General features: G+C 43.9%; 1 protein-coding gene across 2 annotated transcripts in view; it reads left to right on the forward strand.

Moving 5' to 3' along the window:
* The first annotated feature begins 225 nt into the window (after window positions 1-225).
* Window positions 226-23,307, forward strand: part of PLCB1 (phospholipase C beta 1) — a 145,129-nt gene continuing 122,047 nt past the window's right edge. For both annotated transcript variants that reach the window (XM_026052907.1, XM_026052908.1), the window contains exons 1-6: window positions 226-362; window positions 7,127-7,206; window positions 10,831-10,884; window positions 11,631-11,706; window positions 17,561-17,661; window positions 19,085-19,251. In XM_026052907.1, the coding sequence (XP_025908692.1) occupies window positions 282-362; window positions 7,127-7,206; window positions 10,831-10,884; window positions 11,631-11,706; window positions 17,561-17,661; window positions 19,085-19,251 (559 nt within the window). In that variant the 5' untranslated portion in view covers window positions 226-281. The remainder of the gene's footprint in view (window positions 363-7,126; window positions 7,207-10,830; window positions 10,885-11,630; window positions 11,707-17,560; window positions 17,662-19,084; window positions 19,252-23,307) is intronic.

Consider the following 23,307-nt stretch of genomic DNA (forward strand, 5'->3'; position numbering starts at 1 on the left):
TTGGAGGGTTCTGCGTAGTGATTATTTATTTATTTATTTTAATTCTGAGTTAATGACTTTAGGTTCCCTACTGTGATCATGCTTAAAATGTCAAAACATTTTAAGCATAACAAGTTTYCAAAATTTTAGTATTACAGAAAGTAGTGAAGACGTATTCACTGTTGTTTCATGTAAGTATTCCCAAATGGTATTAACTATTTTTTCACTATGTTTATTTCCAGGATCCGAAACTGCGCGAACTGTTGGATGTTGGGAACCTAGGAGGTCGACTGGAAAATCGAATGATCACTGTTGTCTATGGTCCGGACCTGGTCAATATATCATACTTGAACCTAGTGGCATTTCAAGAGGAYATAGCAAAGGTAACACACATTCATCTGAATCATGTAAAATTAATGTTTTTTAAAGTATTCCTTTGAAATATGGATAAGTAAGGGAAAAAAATAGGGATTGCTAAACTGCCTTTTCAGGTGAACCTGAATTGTGCAGTAATGTTGTGCTGCTCAGTATCAAAGGAGATATGTGCAGTCATTGTTTTCTGGGAGTATTTTCAGCAAGTTCTGCCACTGGTGCATGTATTAATCTTTAGGTTATTGAATTTTATTGTATTTATAAAACCYAAATGAGCATTGTCAAAATAATCCTATACGCACAGGTTGACTCAGGTATGAGATATGTATTGCGACTCTCAACCAACACTTGGTGTTTTTTCAGTAGTTATCATTCTTTAATACTTAYTCTAAGTGTATGCTGATTATGGATCCTTTGTGAAACTAAAGTAGGCAAACACTTGGCTTTTTAAGGTTGATGTGTATCAGAACAGTGCGAGTTTGTTTATTGGCAGTTCTACTTTTTATGTTCAAGTATGACAGCAAGCAGACACCTAATTTATCTTACACTCATGACCTTTTCTAATCATACTCAAAGGTCAATTTTTAGTATATATTTTGCCTACTGCAAGTCCTTAAAAAGAGTTGTGAAGCAGATCTCATTGCCTTATGAAAGTATTTTTTTTTTCTACGCAGTCACACAGTACTTGTCATTTCTATCCAACAAAATGCTTAGAACACAGCTGTGTGTGATAAGGAAGCCACTACAATAGATTTTAACACGTTTGTTTTGTTGCTGTCTGGCACCGTCTGTACAGCACTGTGGGTGCAATGAAGTAGGAAGTCTTTGGCTGAGCTCTCCCAAATTGACATTCAAAGGTTTCTCCTCCTTTGCACGTCCATTCATATAGAYAGACCCTAGCAGCTTCCAGACAACCTCACACCGAATGATTCCATACAATTTGCATGCTTGAGTCCACTAGCTTGCCTCAAAAAGGAAGTTTGTCCATAGAACCCTCTTGTTTAACTCCAGCGAGGACTTCTTCAGTGCTCTCATTRTCCCTACGTGTTTCAGTCAAAGGTTGTCTTTGATATGGGCTCTCACAGGCAATTGGGAAGGTCAGAACAGGTGAGCTAGGTCATCCAAAGGAAGCCTGCACCTGGGAGGACCTGGTTTTCCTCACTGATTTTCCATCTGTGCAAATCATCACTAGCTGATGGGTCGATGTGGTGAGAAGACACTTTCTGCTCTTCCTGTGATATGAGGGGACAGAGACAAATAAATTTGCAGTGAGCCTTAGGCTGCTGTATGGGAAGTGTTGTCCTTAGGCTTTAAAAGGCAGAGCTGTATTCTACAGGGGTGACTGAGAAGCCTGACAGTGTGTAAGGGAAAGCACTTGAAACAATTCTTCAGCAAGAAAAACTAAGCATCTGGAGGAAATTGAAAAGGTATGTTGAAACAGCAGAATTGTTAACACTTACCAAGAAGATTGTGTAAATCAAAAATTTATCCCCTCTTTTTTTGCCCTACTGTCTAGCAAGYATTCAGTGAACTGTAATCTATTTGCTTGTGGCAGCCAAGCTAAGTCAGTTCCAAATTATTTATTTTAGGACCATTTTCTGTTGGTAATGGAACCTTAAAATGCACTAGATGAAACTGTTTTAGAGAAGTTTTGCTGCTGGGAATCCTGGGCAGCTCCTATGATCTGAGCAGCTAAGAATCTGAGWCTTTGTTGTTAGTTGTAAATGTGGTGGGCTGAACAAATCCATATTTTAGCAATTAAACCCTTTAGCCTGAGGGTGTTACTTTCAAAAGCATCCAGATTAGCTTTGCTTGCTTTGAAATCATACTAAATATCCTGATTGTTTCAATGAGAACAGGGAGGGCCTAATCGCTATTGAATGCCTCTAAAAATTCTCTATTCAACAAGCCTTCCAGCTTCATAGGAGCCAGGCCTTAGAATGTGACCCACGCAGCCTCCAGGCCCCATGTGGTGACTCGGAGAGGTCTCTGTAAATAAGCACATCAGGCACAAATCAGCACTTCAGCGTGCTCTGAGGAGGAGGGCAAAACCAAATTCCCACGTCACGCATGAAAATGGTGACCCCAGCTCTCACTGCCGTTCTCGGGAGAGCGAGGTGCCCATGAAAACCTCCCTCACCTTTCCCTTTGCAGCGCATGGATGTTTTTCTGATCAACCCTGCTTTCGTTTTTCAAGCTGTGTTGACATGAGCCAATCCCTTGCTTGGAGAAGAAAGCCAAAGTAAATAGAAAAATCTTTAGTAAAGCAGCTGAAGTAGTTAAATCGTGGGGTTTTCCTTCAAAGAAGCTTGGTGGCTCCTCTTCACCAGCTTTTAGGTCTTWCTCTTCCACTTCTCTGTTAAATGACCTTTGAAAACTTTTACTGATGCTTCTGCTGCCAAAGGTGTTCAGCAGCTCTGSTGTCTGATTGTGGGACTCTTGTGGAAACATGAGCCATGAGCTATTGCTTTAAGTCAGCTCGGGAAAGAGCTAGAAATGGCTGTGAAGTCTCGGTGTACTCGTCTTTGTTTGCCATTGACTAGGAAAATACAGCTAAAATAGAAAGGCCGAAGGACACTGACCTACTGGTTTGTGCAAAGTATCCAGCTTGAAATTTGTTAACCTGAGAGGTGGATGGTGGGCACRCCTCAATGGAGAAGACAAGCAGCAGTGATAGAGCACTACCTTTTTTCAGACAGACACATCTGTGACCGTCTTGGTTGCGTTTGACAACAAACCCTTGGTAGGGTTTGACAGGGCTTGTGAGCACCTAGAAACACACAGTGCTACAAAACCCAGCGCGAAGCAAGAATTTCTCAAATCCTACTCGGAGCAGATGTTCTTTTTCCTTTCTATGTCTCCATTCACAGCATCATGAAGTCCAACCCATGAATCTCTGTCTTCTCTACAATATTTCATTCTCTTGCCAGATCCCCTCACTTTTGAAGTGAGCTTCTCCTCCTGCTCATGGTGCAGAAAGTGTTCCTGTTGCTCTCCTTTCAGTYGCTCACACCAGTGCTGTCCTCACTGCTGCAGACCATCTTAGCCATATAGTGCCTGATGCAGAGGTCAGGGGATTTTGGTACTGTTCAGTCTGAGGAGCTTTGGATTGGGTTTGAAACGAAGAGCTAGCGAATTCTTCCATAAGTAAAATTATGTAGCCCCTTCCAACCTTAAGCATTCTGTGATTCTATGATTTGCAGTTTGTGCTGTAATGTACRTTCTATCAGATAGTTTCATTTAAAAAAAAAAAAAGCCTCTTAGGCTTATTAAAAGCCTAATCAATATAATAAAATACAGTATATGTTGATGTTCATTTGGTTTTTCTTTGTTTCTTTAAACAAAATTTGTAGGGCTGCCAAGGCATATGATTTCACTAACTTGCTTTGTTAACCCCTCACCAAAAACAAGCATGCAAGAAAAGTTGCCTTCACACATAGTCAGTTCTGATTTGAAGTGAGGATTTTCAAGAATTTGCGCTGGCTTTTCTTACAGAAAAACTTTCGTCTCTTCTATTGAGATAAATGTCTCCAGGTATGTGTTCTGATGCAGGCAGCAGAGGAGAGAAATGAGTTCACCAGCAACAGATTTCCGAGGACGCTGCTGCTAGCACCCTACTTACCAACCAAAGCACGGACGAGCTGCCTAATTTGTTAGGTTCCTGGGAATGATTTAAAAATGAGTAGAGCAGTCAAAAGGAGGGTGGATTCATGCGGCTCTGTCGTGATTGATGTGACTTGCCTGGACCTGACATTTGTTAGAAGGTCTGTTCTTCCTCTAGCAAACGCGAGCGGAGGCTTCCAGGCTGCAAACAGCTCGTTGGCTCTAATACAAGCCCATTTCAAAATAGCCAGATTTATATTTTCCTTTTGTGTTACATCTGTACAGGAGTTGCAGCAGTGATTCAGAGCCTGTTACAATCTTTCCACGGGCGGTTGTTTTCTGTCTCTGCGTATCAGTTTTCTACCCTGCAGAGCCTTTGCACCCAKTGCTGCACCCTGGTGCTGCTGGTGAAGGGATCCTACACCGTTCAGTATAACCTTGCAGGTTGTAATACGGGCTTCACTATGTGCAGAGCAGCAAAACTGAGGAAACGTTTGGTAGCTAAAGCAGCGAGTCGCGTCTTGGCTCACCACAACTCTATCCCCAGTTCATCGAAGTCAGTAGAAAGCMTCTCATTTATTTCTTGGGGTCTGTGTTCAGCGCTGTTGTTTCCCCTCCTGCCAAGGGTTCAGGCCAGTGACTGGAAAGATGACGTGATCCTTGGCAGACTTTCTGATCTTGTTTTCTTGACCGCAGCTTTGTGGAGACTGGAATGAAGACCCAAAAATGGGAGAGGAAATGAGCAGTGTTGCTGTAACGTGTCGGCTTGRCACCGAGGAGCGAGATACAGCGCGGGCTGCAGGTTGTCTTTAGAGGGCTTGGCAAGGGCAGTGCGACCGTGCAGAGAGCCAGGAAAAGCCAGCAAAGGAAGAGGGCAGGACTGTGTGTGTCAGAAATGCTCGTGGCAGGCAGGAGCGACCGTGTTGTCCCCCGGGCTCCTCCGTGAGAAGCGCTCGGGCAGCAGCGGGCAGGCTGGCCTGCGGGATCCTCCCGAAGGGCCGTAACTCTCTTTCTAGAAGATGCTGCGGTTGTAAGCCCAGCAGCATCAGCGTGCTCAAAACGAAGCCTACCAAGTTCGTCTAAAAGCCAGCCTATTTTCAATTTCTAAATAATGTTTTTATGCTGCCATTAATCTCTGCAGCTGTTAGTGTCACAGGGAGAGGCTTTAACTGCTGTTATTAGTGCCTAGCCCAAGCAGTGTTTACAAGACGTGCCTATTTTGAGCCTGGAAAAATGAGTTACTGAAAAGGAAGAAGATTCTGCATTTAATTCGTGTTCTGTTCCAAGCGTCACAGCGAAGCAGTCATGTTCCTCAAAGATCCTATTCTCTCCCCTGTTCTTTCCCACACCCCTGTTCCTTTTTAAATTGGAACCAGCAGGAAAACACAAGTGAAAAAAATGGAAGCAGCCACAAGAGGTGGAGAGGAAGGATCCCTCGGCCACGACTGTTTAGCTCCAGAAAATCAGATGTGGTTTGTAGCGGGGCAGGTTTGGCTGCCTGAGGTACCAGCCACGAGAAGATGTGTTCGTCTTGGCCGCCTCAGGGCCAGCGCTGAGGCTGTGGGGCCTGAGCCTCCTTTCCTGGGTGGAAGGACCCTCTAAAGCATTTCCCCGCTGTGGGAAACGGTCCGAGACCAGTTTCAGGAGCAGGGGCTGGTAACTCCAGGGAAAAAATCCTAGTGCCTTAAAAAAAATCTCAAGTTATAACTTTTTAACCTGTCCTGCCTTGATCACCTGGTTGAAACCTAAGGCTATTGAGATAAAGCAAACCTGTAAACACAGAAGTAACTTAGGGGAGTTAGTTTCATTGCAAGTCAGTGATGCTTTTCACATTATGAAGAGTTTTTATCAAAATGAATCCCCCCCCCCTTTTTTTTTTTTTTTTTTCCCCTTTTTTTCACCCACCCAAAAAAGAAGAGGGAGCAGGGAAAGAAAGATGGATGGTGATTGCCTCCCAGACAGTTTGCATCTATGTGGCTTGCAGTCATGGGAATTTGGGATTTGGACAGAAATGAAAGGAAACTCAATATTTTATTTCAAAGAATATTCAGAGAAGTTCATTAAATTAAAAAAAAAAATCACAGTTTGCAAAGGCGTTGCATATTTTTGCTTSTTTCTTTCAAAGGAGTAAACAAAGTAAGTACAAACCCACATTTGTGGTCAAATGGGATTTCAGTTAAAGTTTGTAAATAAGCACCAAGTTGGCAGAGAAAAATGTGCTGAAGTGTTGTCAAGGAAGAAGCTGCAGGAAAGCCCTGCAAATCGAGCAATGAGAGGCTGTACTCAGATTATAGTCGTGTTTCAAAAGGTATGGATCCCTTGAGCCACAATCGAATATATAGCGGTTCCTTAAGTTGGGGTGGGTGACGTGGCAGGGACCAGACACCCGAATACATGTTGAGAAGGGTTGATTATATAAAACAGCAAAATCCTTTTTGTGGTATCTGCAAACGGCAGTTAAAGCTTGGAGATGAAACGCGTTCCTGCCCTTCTCTAGCCACGTGGCTCTTCAAGAATGGTTCTCGTGATAACATCTCACAGGGAGGCTGCGCTCGCAGCTCCTCATTCAGCGTATGCCATAAAAGCTTAGCTGGGTATTTGTTACCTGAATTCCCTCCCAATCTGTAGAGGGAGTGATGTAGAGGCTGTTATAGCCGGCGCTTGCAAAGGGAGCCATTCTAGCAAGGTGTTTATTGTGGTGTGGTGTGTGTCCCACGGTGTCAGCTCTGTATGACTTCGGAGGGGATCCAAATCCATTTGAGCTCCGCTTTGCAAGAATGGCAGCATAGAAGCTCTTTTTTTAATCCTTTGAGTGTCAGCCAGAGTAGTATCCGACACACAAGAAAATGTATTTTTCTGTGATGTTTATGGCACAACTCCCGGGAACTTGAATGGGCTTTGCATCAGGCATTTACCATTTGCTCTTTTATTTTTTTTCCCCCAATGCTCCAGGATAAGGTGTCTTTAAATAAATATTTGCAATAATCTTCATTTTCTGCAGAATGAAAAAGTCAAGTCGCAAAGACAAGGAAGGAAGCTGTAACTGGAAAAAAAGGCAAATTCAGGCTTTAATTAGGCTTTCTTTTTTCTTTAATGAACACTATAATCATTGAAAGTATTTTCCATTATATAAGTAAACTAAGTCCCATTTAATTAAATTTTATCTCTGCAGGAATGGTCAGATGAAGTGTTCAGCCTGGCAACGAATTTGTTGGCACAGAACATGTCAAGGGATGCATTTCTGGAAAAAGCGTAAGTAGCAGTAGTAGTATTTATTGCTGTGGGTGTTACCCTGCTATCTGCGTCATTTTCCTTCTCTTGTTAGTCATATTGTCATCTATTGTTTATGCTTTGATGAGCTGTCACTTTTGTAAACAGAGGTTATCCTTTCTCATTRTATAAAAAAGGCTATTATCTAAACGTCATTTAAAAGAAAAAATTCTTGATAAGGTTCCTTTCACAAAGTACTGAGTCACAGCAAAAATGCACTTTTTTTTTTAATGCCATCTCCCTGCAGTACACAGAAGTAGTCTGAGGCTTGCTGCTTAAATACAAAGAATTCCAAGGTGGCCTGATTCTAGTTTATTTTCCTTGTTTGGTTATTGCTCAAAAAAATGAAAACTGCTGGAATTCCATTTTTCGTAGTCCAGTATCTCTGATTTTAGCATGCCTTGGAGAGAAGCTGTAAGTATGTTCATCTAGGTTGGTTTGCATAGTGCTTAAATTTCTAGCTACTTTCAGCAAAATGCAGAAAGTGTTTATGGCAAGTTTGGGGATGTAAAAAAAAAAAAAAAGCAGATTCCTCAGAAATGAAAGAGAACTTAATCTAAGATTAGCAAGTATCCAAGGAATGATCAATGCACAGACTGAGATGATTTTCCTCAAATGATGTGGAGACAGCGTGGCGAAGCTGATAACTGGGGTGTTCAATAGCCTTGTCCTGTTACCAAAGGGAAGATATATCGTCCCTGGCTTACAGGATGAGTAGTTATGTTCAYCGTTTTATTTTCCCTTGAACAGCTTATGGTTTTTGCTCACAAAAGGAGAATTCTTCCGCTCAGTGTAGGCTGCAGTATATGCCTGCCTTCGGTAGCTGCATCCGTTTTTAGGCAGGAGATCCCCTGACTGCCTAACTTCGGTGCCACGCCGTTATTCAGAAGTGCCTGTTCAGCCCTTCAGAAGGACTTGTTTGCTCTCCTTGCTTTCCCCATCAGCAACGTGGACACAAAATGCCAACTAGGCAACTGGATTCCTAAATTCCCTGCTAACCCCAGATTAGATTTCGCTTTGTCCATGCATCTCTGTGTATGAACAAGGACAGAGATTCCTGCAGCCACCTCCACGTGTTGTAGGTGGTCACAGGAGTGGGTTGATGTTACTATTTCTTTGCCCYGTTGCCACTCAGGTTCCCAGGTGACCAGCAGACTTGGCTGACAGGGTGCAATGAGGAGAACTGCACCCATTTTCATACAGGATTCAGAGAAWAGGGGCATTTTATCACACACTATAGCAGTTTTCTATGATTATTCAAGCAATATTAATTAAAGATGAAGTCACTGGACACATGGAGTAGACTGAATAGCAGACAAGCGTGGTATTCCTGTGTCTTTTCTTTTTTCCACTAATTAATAAATCACTTGGGAACTGTTGGGCTTCCAGGGTCATTTGCACAGATGCCAAATCAGATTCACTTGAGTAATCTTTGACTTTGAAGTTTAAAAATACTTGCCTCTTGTAATTGCTGTGCCGAGCAAAGGGTTGGCCACAGTCCTGTCAGAAACCTTTTGTTGAAATAAAAAAGCACTTGCATGAAAGCAGAACGAGAGGCATTTCTCTCTGCAGCATTCAGTCCCTTGCAATATTGGAAGTGCATTCATCACAAGTTTGAGCAGATTTGCTGTGATTTAGTCAGATGAGAAAAGCAGGGTTAATTTGGGGGCTGGACGGTGTTAATAAAAACTGGCATTTGGGACACAAAGTGCTCATTAATCTGTTGTAATTGTGCAGCGTATTTTTGTGTGTGGGTACAGACATGAATCCTGAAGGGCAGGAGAGCTGGAATCCCAACCACTGAAGTGATTAGCGAAGGATGAGCCCATGGCGGGTAATAACCACCGTGGGTCAGTGTTGTGTCCAAAGGGTGTCAGTTTTGGAGTCGGGCACTGTTGAAATTGGTTCATTTAGCTGCTGCTGGGTGTTTCTCTCAGCAGCCGACTGCTTCTCAAGAGGGGCACGAGGCYTCCTGGGGCGGATGGAAGTGCCCCATGTCATCGAGGGTTGGGGAAGGAAAAAAAAGATACCCTTTTCTAATCACTGTGAGTTTTTGTAATCTCACYCAATTTGATTTTTTTTCCTCAATACTTCTCTTTGGTGACACAGTAGCACAAGAGATTCCAGTTTCCACAGGATGTATGTGAAGAGAGGGGTTGGAGAACACCTTCTTAAGYTAGTTAGAGGTTATAGCATGTGCCTGGTTTTTGATGCCATTACAGGCATTGTGAGTAGGAGGAGAAAAGGGGGAGAAATGACCAGTGGGTTAAACGAAAAAGTAGAAACATCTCTGAAACATGTCACTGTCTCCCTAGTTTTCGCCAAATCATATTACCGTAAATTTCATAGTTCTAAATATGCTCTAGTGGAACAGAGAAAAAGTTCAAAAAGTTCAAAAGTTCAACTGCATAAAGTTCAGCTCTTTTTAGGCTGCTTTTTAGTCCCCAGGTGCAAGGAGAATTAGCATTTAATAGCAGMAGATCCAAACTCTGCTCATTAAAGCTCCTGGATGACTCCTGTTACTCTTGGAGTCAGGATGCTGAAAGAGTTGGACAGAGAGCATTACATCCTCATGCTGCTGCACTAATGAGCATGTGMAAGAAGTTACGGGCCCAGAGATCTAGGGGTGCTGTAAATACTTAGTTCAGAAGTTGTGTAATTGCCTGACTGCAGACAGTTTCAGCTTGTAATTTTTATATTGCTTAGGACTTCTGAGGTGCTTCAGTAGCTTGCTTAGGACTGCTGTACACATTTACACTCTTGCAGGCGTGGAGACATTTCAGTTGCCAGCGATTTGACTCCTTGTCAGTGGAGGAGTGACAAGGTTTGGGGTCAAAGTGTCTGAGCAGCATTCGCAGATGTCAAGTGGCGAGGCAAGGGTGCTCACGTGCAGCATCCAGGGTGATTTCAGTCCCCGAGTACAGGCACACAGGCAYGTAAGGGATGTTAGTGAGCTGGGAGGAGACACTGCACGCTCAAAACGTACCCGTCCCTTGAGCGTCTTGCCTCTGGGGTGCGCCTTTCAACCTGTGTTCAGCCACCAGGAGCAAAATAATGTTTGTCCTGAAGCTGCCCACAGCTGGAATAACGGCTGGGAATTCCAGCCAGGCCTGGCGCAGAATAAGCTTCCATTGGTAGCAGCGAGGATGTCCCAGCAGTAAGATCCGCTGGGAGGTGGATTTGAAGGAGGTGAAGCTGGAACAGGGGTTATGCTGCRCTGGGCATGGCAGAAAGGCAGCGGCCTCCGTTGGCAGAAGGGTGGCTGGTCGCTTGGGCTTCTCCATTTCTGGCCTCTGTGACGTTATGTGGCCTAGATGTGGGCCCTTGTGCTGGGACGAGAGGGCTTGCAGGGAGCACAAAGGGGTGGATGAATGGGATATGCAATATTTTATTACAAGGTGGATGTTACCTGACACATCGGGTGCATTAGCCTTGTTGGAGAAGTTGATTGTTCGTTGACAATACCACGACAGGTTTTCATACARTGAAAAAGAACTCTCTGAAACTCAGGAAGTGATCAGAGCAGTGGGGTTGGGCTGTGGGGTTGTGTGGACAAATATTTTTAAGTGCTACAAAAAATAAAACAGAATGCTTTTCTCTCCACAGTTACACAAAGCTGAAGCTGCAGGTCACTCCAGAAGGGCGTATTCCTCTGAAGAAGTAAGTTCTATTCCTCTTTCCAACCTCCCCCCCTTACTTTTTTTTTTGCATAAATACTTTTTTTTGGATCGACATGGAATCCCTGTGTCTAAAATAATCACGTAKTGGTTGTTTCTAACACACTTTGAAGAGGTCACTGCAGCTTCACTGCTGGGTCACTGAGCCCCCGGCCCCCCTTAAGGGACAGTTGTGCAGTGTCTGTTTAAGAGACCTTAGCACTGCTGTCAGAGCGAGGGTTACCCAGCCAAAAAAATGGTTAGTGATGCTCAGGATGCCAGTGTTGAAATAACCTCTGGGCCCGGACTGCCCTAGTGATCCTGAGCCAGGGAGTCAGCCCYGCTGCTCTTGGTCCAGTTGTATAAAATAAGAAAACAACATTTCTTTGCCCTGGACACATGTTGTGAGGATAAATATATTCACATTATGTGCAGCTCAGGTAATGCRGTGAGGAGAGCAGTGGTGATTTTCTGAAATGACTATCCAGGGCGATAGGRGCCTGTGTGGGATGGCATTAAACTCACCGAGAGCATCATTAAGCTCATTTGCATAATTGAGCAGCAAACAAATGGGAATTAATGTTGATCACGGCCAATTGGGACTGCGTCTGAACAGAACACCTGGAATAATAGCTAAATAGCTAATGTAGCTTTTTAAACAGCTGAAGACAAGACCRACTTGGAAGTGTGGGTCAGTTGTGCAGTCACGTGGACAGCATGGGTTCAACATTGTTCCTTTCCATTTTGCAGCATATACCGCTTGTTTTCCGCTGACAGAAAACGGGTAGAAACTGCATTAGAAGCCTGTAATCTTCCATCTTCCAGGGTAAGCATCTGAGTGTATTCCTGGCCYGCACAAAGTGTTAAATACTGGGCTCCTCCTCAGCAGTTCTTATCACACGGAAGTTTTGATATCCATATGCAAATCCGGGTATCCTTGCTCTGAAATTGTGTAGGGAAAAGGAGGGTCTGAAGGGAATGTTAATGGATTAAAGAAAGGGGCAGAGGGTTGTGCGTCCAGTCCTGGAGAAACTCTACAAGAAAATTTTAAGACTTGGTGACAATTGTCAAGGCAAGACTCCAGAAGAAGATGAGCTCGAGGGCTAACTAACAATGTGACCTGTTTCCTGCTCGCAGGAAAATCTATATTTTAAGTTAAGTGACCATATAAACCCAGTTTAGCTTGTCTAAAAGGTTCGTTGAGGGAGTGATCAAATGCTGTACTTGTGTACCAAAGCTGTAGGGATGCTGCCGTTGGATGCTGCTGCTGCTGGAGCTCTACCGCTCCCTCAAGGAGGTTCATTAAAGTGGAATGAGCTCAAGCAGATGATATTAATTAACACTGTAGAGAAGACATTGCCCGTGGTCTGTCCTCTGAAGTGCAGATTTGCCCTCCCAGAAGCTTCTTCCAGGCAAATTCCTAGCTACGGAGATCCAAGAGATGGGGCAGAGCCCTCTGTAGTGGGGGAGAGCCTCCTAATCCCTTGCTCTTTGCAGAAAACTTTGTCCTGTGATGGTCACCCAGCCTTTGCTTCTAAGGTGCTTTCTTAATCGAGTTGGTCCTAGTGCTTCAGAAGAGCAATGGAGCAGAATCTTTGCAAGTCAAACGATGGACACTCCTTTCCAGTCAGGCCCTGCTTATCATTTAKGAGCTTTATTGTATGAGATTCCAGGGAATGTTTGTAAGATAGATACAAAAATATAAAAATCTCGGCTAAAATAAGGTACCTCACATTTTACTGTGTTAAARAAGTGTTTGACTAGTTAAAAATGTTATGGGGTTAGAAACCTGAAAAARAATGCATTTTAAAAATTGGTTTTCATTTAGTTACTTGACACGAGAGATGTCGAGAAATCATTGAAGCTTTGCTTTTTAACTGAGTTCATCATTGTTTCTGTTTATTGAATTTCAGTGAAGATTCTAAAAAAAAAACTTACCTCTCACTGAAAAAAATACGATTAGTGGAGTCCTTGAAAGAAACTGCAACATTTTTCAGTTATTTATTTAAGGAGAGTCAATTTTACGTAGCCATGGCTGGATACTTGTTGCTGGGATACCATCTTGAAAATTATTCATAGTATGAAGTAGATCCTTTCTTTGTTTGGGACAAAAGAGAAATGCACTTCATCCCCTCAAAGAAATCTGTGTTGATTATCTTGCAAGTAGCATATTTTAGAAGCTTAAGTGCTTGAAAAGCACGAAACAGGGAATTTCACAGAGGTAATGGGTTAGAAGAGATTCAGTGTTTTGACTACAGTTCTTTTCCTTTGTGTTCCTGTTTATGTGAACAACAAAAAAAATCCGAGCTTCAACTTCCAGGTTTCCTGCCCCCTTGTGCCCCAGGACAAGGCAAATTCCTCTAAAACCCTGCAGAACACTGGGCTCCAGCAGTGTGGAAGCCCCATGAGTGTCAGGGAATCTTAGTCAACTAAATCAAGCAGAATTACCCAGAATATTCCTGCAGTCTTGCCAAGGACATTGACAGCTTATGTTTATTTGTGCCCATGTGTTGTGAAAAATACCTCTAAATRAGGTAGTTTGGGGGTTTTGTTTGTTTGTTTTTCATTAAGCATCATATAAAAAACGTCTCTCTGATGCGTTAGGAAGATGAGGGACTCACTGGCCTTGGACATCCCTTGGTTTCTTGCTGCACCTCTTATAAACTGTGCAACACACTCAGAAACCCTAAAACGCAAGATGAACCTCACAGTCAGAAGCAAACGGATGCCAGGACAGCGTGTATCTGTCCTGCCTCCTCCTGATTCACAGCTCCAGGGCTGGAACAGCCCCTCGTGGACCTTCATTGCAAGCGGTGAAGGGAGCTGCGCTGCCGGGGGCTYCCACCGCGTGGGCTCGTGGGCGCTGTGCACGTCGGCACCGGTTGGCCCTTCTCCTTGGGGCTCCCGGCCTCACCTCTGGGCACAACGTGTACCATGGCGGGAGTGGAAGAGGTGGAGGAATTCACACTGCTGTCAAGTTTCCATTCCTCCTGCTCTGGAAGAGGAGCACCAGGGAGATCCCGCTGCAGTGCCTAAAATCAGCTCCTTAATTCGTATTTTGGGACCTGAATAAGGGATTGGTTCTCTACAGTGTTGAGCTCTCCAGCCCTAATTCAGCCAAGCTGTTCAGCATGACTGCAGTGGGATGAGTCATGGACTTCAAGTTGAGCACATTTTAAAAGTGTGGATTTCATTTATTTATTTTCTGGGTTGGACCTGGGATGCTTAAAGTCTTGAGCAGCTCACCTTCTGTGATCTGGTTTTGTAGAACGTTCTTTGCCCGACAGATCTGAAGCCAGGTGAATGTTAAAATGATCTTTTAAATGAACTCTTAAAAAGTACCAGTGAGGTTTTCAGTTTGGGATCTGATTCCTCTAGACACTTCTAAAAATCTTGTGTAAGTGTTTGTAAGTCAAAGGGTGCCTTAAATAGGATTTGAAGAGCTTTATTTTAGTCGCTTGTCTGGCTATGAAGATGCTGATTTCTGGTCTCTGGTTAGTTTAGGGGTTTGCAGTCAACTGCTGGTGACTGTGACTGGTAAGTCAAAAAACSCAGCCTGCTATTGAGTCCTTTTTGTGCAAATAATCTGAATAACTGTTGCGCTATTGAATGCATGAGGATGGATACAGATGTTACAAAAGCAGGCAGGTTACCGGACAAATCATAAATCAACAGTGCTTGAAATTAATAGAGAGCCTTAATCACAAAATAAAAATGAAAGCCAATATTCAGCTCAGCCAGAAATTAGAGTTGCTTTGCCATGTTATGGAAAGTTTGCAATTTGCTCCTTGGTCTCAAAAAAAGAGATTAGCACATAAGGTGTGTGGGTGTTTCCACTGATACGAGGATGGCTCAGGCCAGCATGTTGAAAGGGGCAATATATTTTAATCCCTTTTGGCAGGCAGGATTTTGCAGTCCAAATATAGAAGTTGTCTGAAGTTGTGCCTGGGGTGGCAAAAATATACAGCGAGGCTTTGTCTCCCATCTGTAACTTCGTGTTTTGTAGCTCACTGATTGTATTACCGGTAGGAAGTAAGTAATTATAAAAGAAYGCTGTGTGGCTGCCCGAAGACTGGTACTGCTTATCCTTTTCATGGATACGCATGGCAAGTGTTTGGGAACTGAAGGATATTTTTAAATCGGAACGAAATGACAAATAAAAGTGTACCAAAGCCTGGGTTATCAGAAAAGACAACATTTTGAATGTTGACTGCCTTCAAATTCCCTTAAAAGGAAGAAAAAAAAATGTATTAGGTTGGTAGAGGTTGTAATTCTGTGGTGATTACAGAATCGATGTCTAAAATGCCCTTAGGAGAAACAGGGCTGTCTGAAGACCAGTTGCCTGCTGCGTAGTGGGTATTGATGCACTGAAGAGGGCGAATGGGGGCAGGTGCCAAACAAATAAAAAAAAAAAAATTAAAATACAAGAAGCTTTTTGAACTCAGCTGTGTAAAATTARTTCTCAGGAACTATTTTGGTTATAATGTGTTGTGACTCATATATATTTAGCATAATTTGTAAATAATGCGCTTAAACAGGTGTAGCTATGTTTAAAGAGAGAAATAGATATGTTAGTAACTGTCCTTGGGTTGGGTAAAAAAAATGCAATTAGAGCSACATATGTCACCCAGGCCTGCTGAGAGTCATCGCTAAATATTTTGTCCTCAGTTTTAATTTGGAGGCTTTTTCTGGTGAAGAGCAAAATGAGGCAAAGCAGGGAAAGCTCTCGAGCCATTTTGTGTAGTGAACGTGCGCACGGTGCCGCAGCAGCAGTCCCGTTTTGGCCGTGGCTTCAGACTAACCCGGACTTAGGACCGGAGCGAGATGTGTCTGGGTCCCTTCTTTGTCAGGAGGTAAAACTCCGGTGTCACCGAAACCTGCCCGGGGTCTTTGCTGCTCCGTGATGGGCTGGACATGGCACGAGGGAGGGCCTTGGCTTGGGTCTCCCCAAGCTGGGCTTAGCTGCCGCTGAGCTCAGCTCCCCAGGGCGTTTGGATGCTCTGCGATGCCTGGAGTGAAGGGCTTCGCTGGGCACGGCCCGTGCACGGAAACAAGGGGAAGGAAAGGGAGCCCCAGGCCGCTGCCGGGCGCTCCGAGGGCCCTGCGGACAGGGAGCACCGGCCGGGAGCGGAGCAGGGTCAGCCCGGCCGCGAGCAAAACCCGCCCGGGCTCCGGCAGCCGTGCAAGGAGAGGGAAAGGGGCCGCCGTGGGTTTCCGTAGCCAGAGCAGGAAAAATGCTGGAAAGTTTCCTTCCCGCTACCAAAGGCTGGAATGGGCATTTCCGGTTCCCTTGGCAACCACGCTAAACGGGCGGAATAAATAAAAACGACCATTTCCTCCATCATGGCTTTGCTCCAACAYGGGGAGGTTCAGGAGCGTTTCAAGGAAAGCGGCTTTGTGCCCAGATCCATTCCGTTTTCCTCCTTGGGCTCAGCAGAATTGAGCACTGTTTTGGAGCTGAGGGGAAGCAGAATATGATTCTGTTCTGCTTCCAGTGGCTAAATTTCACAGCTTTTGATAAAATAAGCTCAGGTGGAGGAAAATCAGTATCGAGGCCTCCATCTGTGCCCTCCCTGGTTTTGTGTTTTCATTTTTCCTTTTTTTTTTTTTTTTTTTTTCCCTCTGTGATAAGGTTTCCTCTGCTCAGAATAGGAGCTACTTGGTGTTTTTGGTGCCAATGGCATAGGCAGAGCCAAGGGTGCCCCACAGCCCCCGTGGGGCTGCTCGGCCTGCACCCTCCCTATAGGGCTCTCCTTTTCCCCAGCCCCATGGAAGTGGCCCTCGGGGCTGTCTGCTCAGAGACCTCTGGGGCTCCAGGAGCTGCAAGGAGAGCTCCCGAGTTCCCTGCAAAACCCTGGGGGTCTTTTCCATTCCAAGATCCCTTCCAGCTAAACTCAGAATTTCAGTTCTTGGGGGGAAAATGCCGTCACGTGTAACGGGGGTCATATTAGTGCAAGCTGGAAGCAGGACTGAATGGAAAGTGTTCTAAACTTTAGATAATTTTAAAAAAAAACCTACAAAACTACTGTCTCTTTCATAGGGCAACATCTTTGCCAGTCTCGGTGAAAGCAGCCCGGCCTGCTCATGAGCTGCAGCGAACGCTTAGCACAAAGACGTGCGGAAAAGCGGCGCCGCGTGCGGCTTTCCCGTAACGGCCGCGTCCGCAGGAAGGAGCAGGGGAAACTGCTGCTCCTGTAGGACAGCAGGGTTGCTCATAGTGACTCAGTGACCCAGTTCATCCCCAGTTCTCTGAGGGCTTGAGGAAGACAAGTGATCGGCTCTTCCTCTTGGCACCGGCACTTTATTTCCTGCACCCCTGCCTGGCCGGGTCCCCTTGGCTCCYGCTGGGAATACGGTTAGGAGAGCACCAGAATTGCTTAATGTTTGTGCTTGGCTAACTCATCTGTTTCCATGGGGGATGCCCTTTCTTTCTTTCTTCCTCGTGTGTACTTGGAGAAAGTGATAACTTTCCCTATGGAAGATGATGGAAGAATTTATGGTTTCCAAAGATGTGTTCTTTGYGCTGCTGTGTTGCTTGGGAGAATTTGCTACTCTGAAAAATCTGTATTCCTCGGAGCAGCGGGAAGGAAATCCCAAGGAGTGCAGTAGGAAGGGCTCTGTTTGCACAGTGAGCACAAACGTGCTGTTTCTTTCATTGACTCTGTTTTTCCCTCTCACAGAACGATTCAATCCCTCAAGATGACTTCACGCCCGACGTGTACAGGGTGTTCCTGAACAACCTCTGCCCTCGCCCGGAGATCGACCACATTTTTTCCGAGTTGTAAGAAAAGACCCTCGTTTATGTTTCTTTGCYGTCTGCTGATCTTCTGTGCTAGGGATGGCAAAGCAGGTTGCTGAGCCTATGGCACCATGCAGTCATTGCCAAGAACAGTTTCAGTGTCAAAAAAGGGACTGTTATTTAACCTAGGAACAAGAGGTGCTTTTCATCCAAGCTTTGGCCTCCCCTTTTAATGAGCAGAGTTTTACAGTAATTTGTTCCTGGAGAAACAGAACTGCCAAGCCTGGATTTCTGTATGGGTTATGATAGTTGAGCCTTCCATGAAAGTAGAGGGAGAACGATAAGCAATAAGAACATGCATTAGGCATGAGAATATGTAAAATCACCCCCAAAAGCTTAATTAGGAGCTGTAAAAAAAATGTAGGAGCATTTAGGACTTGCTCATCATGAATTTACACTATGAAATTAAAATAGCAGCCAGCTAAAGTTCATACATTCAGTTGCAAGCTATAAAACTTCTGTTGCACTATTTCATGCTGCTGCTGCTCCTTGCAGCAATTCACTGTGCTTCCCAATTTCAGCAGAAGCTAATCAATGGAGTCAGAAGATGGAGCAATATAAAGGCAAAGTAATTTGGAAAATACATCCCAAGACTACCAAATCAATGCATATTGGCAACCTGAGTGCGCAAACCTACCCCTTTTATGCCTTTTTTTCTGTAAGGGAGAGATTTCAAAAGAGCTCCATCTTGATTTAGCTTCTCCCACTGAACCTAGCAGTAGAATCACACGTTTTGTTGCTTCCTCTTAGAATGGAGCTAGGCCAGGGACAAGCACTGTAGAAAATCCCAAACACATCCCCTGTTGAGAAGACTTCCCAGAGCTCCACCTGGGTGCAATTGTACCCAAACTCTGTAAGCAAAAATTCTTTTTGCTAATTCTGTAAGTGGGCTTCGTTCTGCTTGCTCTGCAAAGTGCCTAACTTTTCTTTTTTTTGCATCTCTATAAAACAAGCAAATAGTGGAATAATAAAATCAGAGCTGTTGTTGCTGTATAGTAAAACATAATAGTTAAGCCTGGAATGCCAGTGGAGCATTTGTGGCAAGATCAGTATTGCATTCCATGTGTTCTTCTCTTTTTAAAAAAGCTTTGTTGGAGCAATTTAGTAATGATAAGCTTTTAAATTTGGTCTAATTCTTAGACCATTGAGACCAATAATGCTGAACACTTCTAAAAATCTTAACTCCTCAATGTTTGATGGAGAATGTTTGTCATAACATGGTGATAAGTTAAATTATTCTGGAAACAGAGCAGGGCGTAATTTTTGCTGTATGATGGTTTGAGTCTTTCTTCAGTTTCATATTGGGAAATGTGAAAGTCCCCAAACTGGGAAATTACAGAATATTGAACAAGATTTTAAAGAAACATATTGTAATTACTTTGCTGTTGCTTCAATTTTTCTCTAGTGGTGCCAAGAGCAAACCATACCTTACTGTTGATCAGATGATGGAATTTATAAATTTTAAGCAACGTGATCCACGATTAAATGAAATCCTTTATCCACCATTAAAACAGGAACAAGTTCAACAACTGATTGAGAAATATGAACCCAACAGTAATCTAGCAAAGAAAGGTCAGTAGTTTTTATATTCTTACTCTACTCGCTTTCTGATTTGAAACAATAGATGAATTATTTTACAGTATAAGCTAAAGCAAACTGGTTCAGAATCAAATCGCATTTCCAACTATCTGCTTTTGGATCATACAAGCCTGCGAGTCCTTTTGTCGTTAATTTTTGAGTATGTTTTGTTAGAATCAATGTAGGGAGGATGGACTAGTTAACTATGTAGTTTGCAATATGTATAACTGGTGGTTTATTACAGCTGTCTGGTAGACAAATTCCAGCACAAACTTTGCTATGACAATTGCTGTTTACTGGCATCTGAAATGTAAAATTTACAGAAATAATCAGTGGCAATGAAATGAAGAAAAAAATAATTCTGTTATTTAATAATAGTAATAAGTCCAACACTCTGCTTTCTGGAAAAAGTGAGATGTGACAATAACTAAGGGAGTTTTGGGCTATAATCACAGAAAATTCTGAAAATCCTAAGAGTTGCTGGGGCTTTACYGGGCTTTTTGCCAAAAACAGTGAGCAAACTCCTACCCAGAGCTGTGCAATAGATTTTTACTACCACCACACGCCTTAAAATTGCACTGARTTTGTGTTTGCCTTCTGTTTTATTCCAATCCACATATCATAGCGACTACCTGTGCTTTTAATGTGTTTATACCTCAGAAATTTGAGGGGCATGGGAATATCTGGAAAAGCATAGCAAAATTAGTTGTAGTTGAGAGACTTTGGACCCAACCTCAGGAGTTGCCAAGTGTTCCCTGAGAGCTGCTGGGCAACCTGGACTCCACGTCCTCAGGCCTTTGGAGAGTCAGGGTCAAAACAGCATCGAAGAGACAAAGCCCCTGAATCCTCAGTTAAATAAAACTACCAGGGCCAGTTATAAACAGAAAGACTTCTGATGTCAATGGCAGTTTGATGAAATACTGCCTGTAGCCAGATTAATTGAATGGAGGCCTTTGTGCTTGTATATAGGCTGACGCAGATGCTCTTTCCAAGTCCACCCCGTTCACTGTGCATGTAGAGGGCTGCCCCTTACCCATGAAGGGAGGCACTGATTTCTGCACACAGAAACAATGTGCAGCGTGGAATACTGGCAGGATTGGGAGTGGAGGTGGGACGGGAAGGTTGTCAGCTGAAGCCTGTCGGGAGTCTTTTGCAAACCACGGCGTATTTTGCCTCTCCAAACCTGAGTTGGAAGAGGGTCTCAACCGTGTGCCTCAGGCAGCCATCCAGATTTCTGCAGAACAAAAATGTTCTGTTGTGACTCGCTAAACCCAGCGCCTAGGAGTCCTTAAGAAACAAGCAAAAGAAAAACGAAAGAAATGTCTTTTCCAAAAGTCTCTGGAGCTTATCTGAAGGCATCCATCGTGGAGACCCTTCCCGCTCCCGGGTACTCCCACTCCACTCMCTGGAAGCCTGACCTAGATGTCTCCTTGTGAGTAAAGTTGGGGCTCTTGATTTATTGATCATCATCTCAATTCAAAACATTTCCACTCTTTTGGAAAAGGCTTCTTTTTTTCTTCTTTTTTTTTTTAAATCCAAGTAACTTCAGTGTCAGTGCTTCCAGAGATTTTAATAAAGGGCTAAATCCTGCTTGTTTATCCCACTCGTGCATGTTTTTCTTTTAATGTCAGTGAGAATAGTAGCACGAGCAGATGAAAAGGTGTAGCCTCCTCTCTCTTCTTTGCAAATATTAAGCTCCACACTCGCCTTCTTTCACATCAGCCGCAGGAAAGTCTGGTACATAAAAGATCATTCTTCTTCCCCAAATATTGGCACATCATATAAACCAAATAAAAGATTTATTAGAAGAAGGTGTGCTAGTGTGCAGACAGAATCAACGTCAAAATGAAATTGCGTCTTSTAAGCAATAAGAGGAAGCATGAAACCAGCCTCAGAGAGAAGGATGCTCTGTGGTATTTGCTGTTGCTGGCACCTTCCGAGTGTGATTTGTGGAACATTTCCAGCTTGCCCTCATCCACATAGGTGCACACATTTGCTGCAGGCGCTTGCTCTTCTTTAGGAGCCTCTCTTCCTGGGTATTTCTATTATTCTTACAGAGCCGGTTCTCTCAGAAGAGCCTGAGTTTAGAAAGGGGAGGTCAGGTTACAGCTAGTTCTTGTAGTGTTTTTCTGTTCAAACTTGTGTGCTGATTTCTCTCAAGCTGGCACTAAGGTGATAAAACCTGCAGGCCACTTCTGTGCTGCAGACAGCAGCTCTTGGTCAGCACCCTGTGAGCTGAGCTGTGGTAACTGGCAYCCTGTCCCAGTCAAAATGTATGTCTTCATTTAAGCTGACATTTTTAAGATTTAAGTTAATGCATTTTATCTTACAACTGTGACAGGACAACAGAGTGCCCGGAGTCGATTAGTGTGTTTCAGATGAGGGGTTGTTAGATGGTAAGGAGTAGTAGCTGCCATATAGCTTGTATTGACTCTCAGGGTTACTACTAAGTATGTACCTTAAAACCATTTCTAATCAGCTTCGAACAAACAGGAACAGGTTGTTTTAAGCAAAGTAAGAGCATCTAAATGTGGTTGCTATGTTTGTWATCACAGCTTACCTTTGGCCAGTGCAAGATGGAGTGTAGATACACTCCGACAATCTCCCTGCCTGCGTATGTTCATCAGTACCCTATGGAAAAGGGGAAATTGGGCCATATAGAGCCACAGAGCCCAGGAGCTCCAGCTGCCAGTTAACTTCCATCTCTGGTAAATTCATCTATGGTCAGAGCTGGTCTGAGCTTTCCCCAAAGTCCAGAGTCCTACTCTACACAGAAGAACTAGCGCTGCTTTTCAATGTCTTTGTGTGTTTTAATCAGCTGTTATCTTGTTAGTTTGTTTGTTTTTTGGATTCCTCAAGTCTTGAAAATGTGAGGTGAAAGATAAACAAGTAAAGCAGATGTGTTCTGCAGTGAGAGAGGAACCAGGAGGTTGTGTTCTTTGGTCAATATTGCAGACACGTTTATGCATTTCTGTACTGAAAAGAGCAGCTACGTTCAGGGTACCTGGTCGTAAAGACTGTAAAGCTCTTTCTCTCCCAGATCCTCTGGCAACCAAGGCAGGATGCATATAAAAACTCTGCCCATCATACCCCAATGCATATCTGCAACATACTGTGTTAAAATTATAGGARTTGGTGAATCAGGAAGAACATGGGGACACAATATTTTCTGTACATCTGCTTTAATTTGGGAATGCCCGTTCAGTGTATATTAAATGAAGTGTAGGTGTGTGCTCAATCCTACACTCGTAGAATAATTGCAAACAAATGCTGCRTGTCTGTCTAATGTCACCAAAATAYAACAGTGCACACTCAAAATAATGATTTAACCTCCTGATGTGGTGTTTTAAATGGGATTGTCACTCAGGCTCCTGCCATCACAGAGGACTGTGCCCAGGTGGGATTATAGGGAAGGCAGAGTGAGGAGCTGACTAAAAGCCGGGCTCACCGGCACCCTTGAGCAGGGGTGCTGCTTTCAGTAGACTTGCTGATGTTGAAGCTGCACTTAMATGTGTGTGATCCACTGTTAGACAGCCACAAACTTGCCATAACTGCAAACGCTGCTGCTGAGCTACCTTGCCATGTTCCTTGTGGTGATGGTGGTCATGATCCAAGCCTCTTAATTGCGGGGGCTGAACTAATTAGAGAGGTAAGGATGGAAGCAGGAGGCGTTTAGAATGGCTGAGGTGTCATCAGTTAAAACAGTAAGAGCAGGTAGAAACTCMAGAGGACCCAGACTCCCAGGTGAAAAGGAAGACGGTGGTAGCCTTCATCCAGCCTGGATGGGAAGYGAGGCCCAAGAGCTCTGCGAGGTGAGATGGGCTGAGGGGCTTGGTCTCTGCGTGCTCCTGCATTTCAAATGGGTTGGCAGGGACCCCAGATAAAAAGCTCCTTACAATTAATGGGGTACAACAAGAAATAGAGGAGAAGCACAGGGAGGACGTGAGTAGTGGAACAAGGCACACCAGGGAAAGGTAAAAATGTGAGAGAAAAGTGATGAGCTGCAGCGTGGGAGAATGAGATACAGGTGCCTTAATGAGCGTCTCACTG

The sequence above is a fragment of the Nothoprocta perdicaria genome, unplaced genomic scaffold (genome assembly GCF_003342845.1).
Source record: "Nothoprocta perdicaria isolate Ctin4 unplaced genomic scaffold, notPer1 scaffold_93, whole genome shotgun sequence".
NCBI classification, from domain to species: Eukaryota; Metazoa; Chordata; class Aves; order Tinamiformes; family Tinamidae; genus Nothoprocta; species Nothoprocta perdicaria.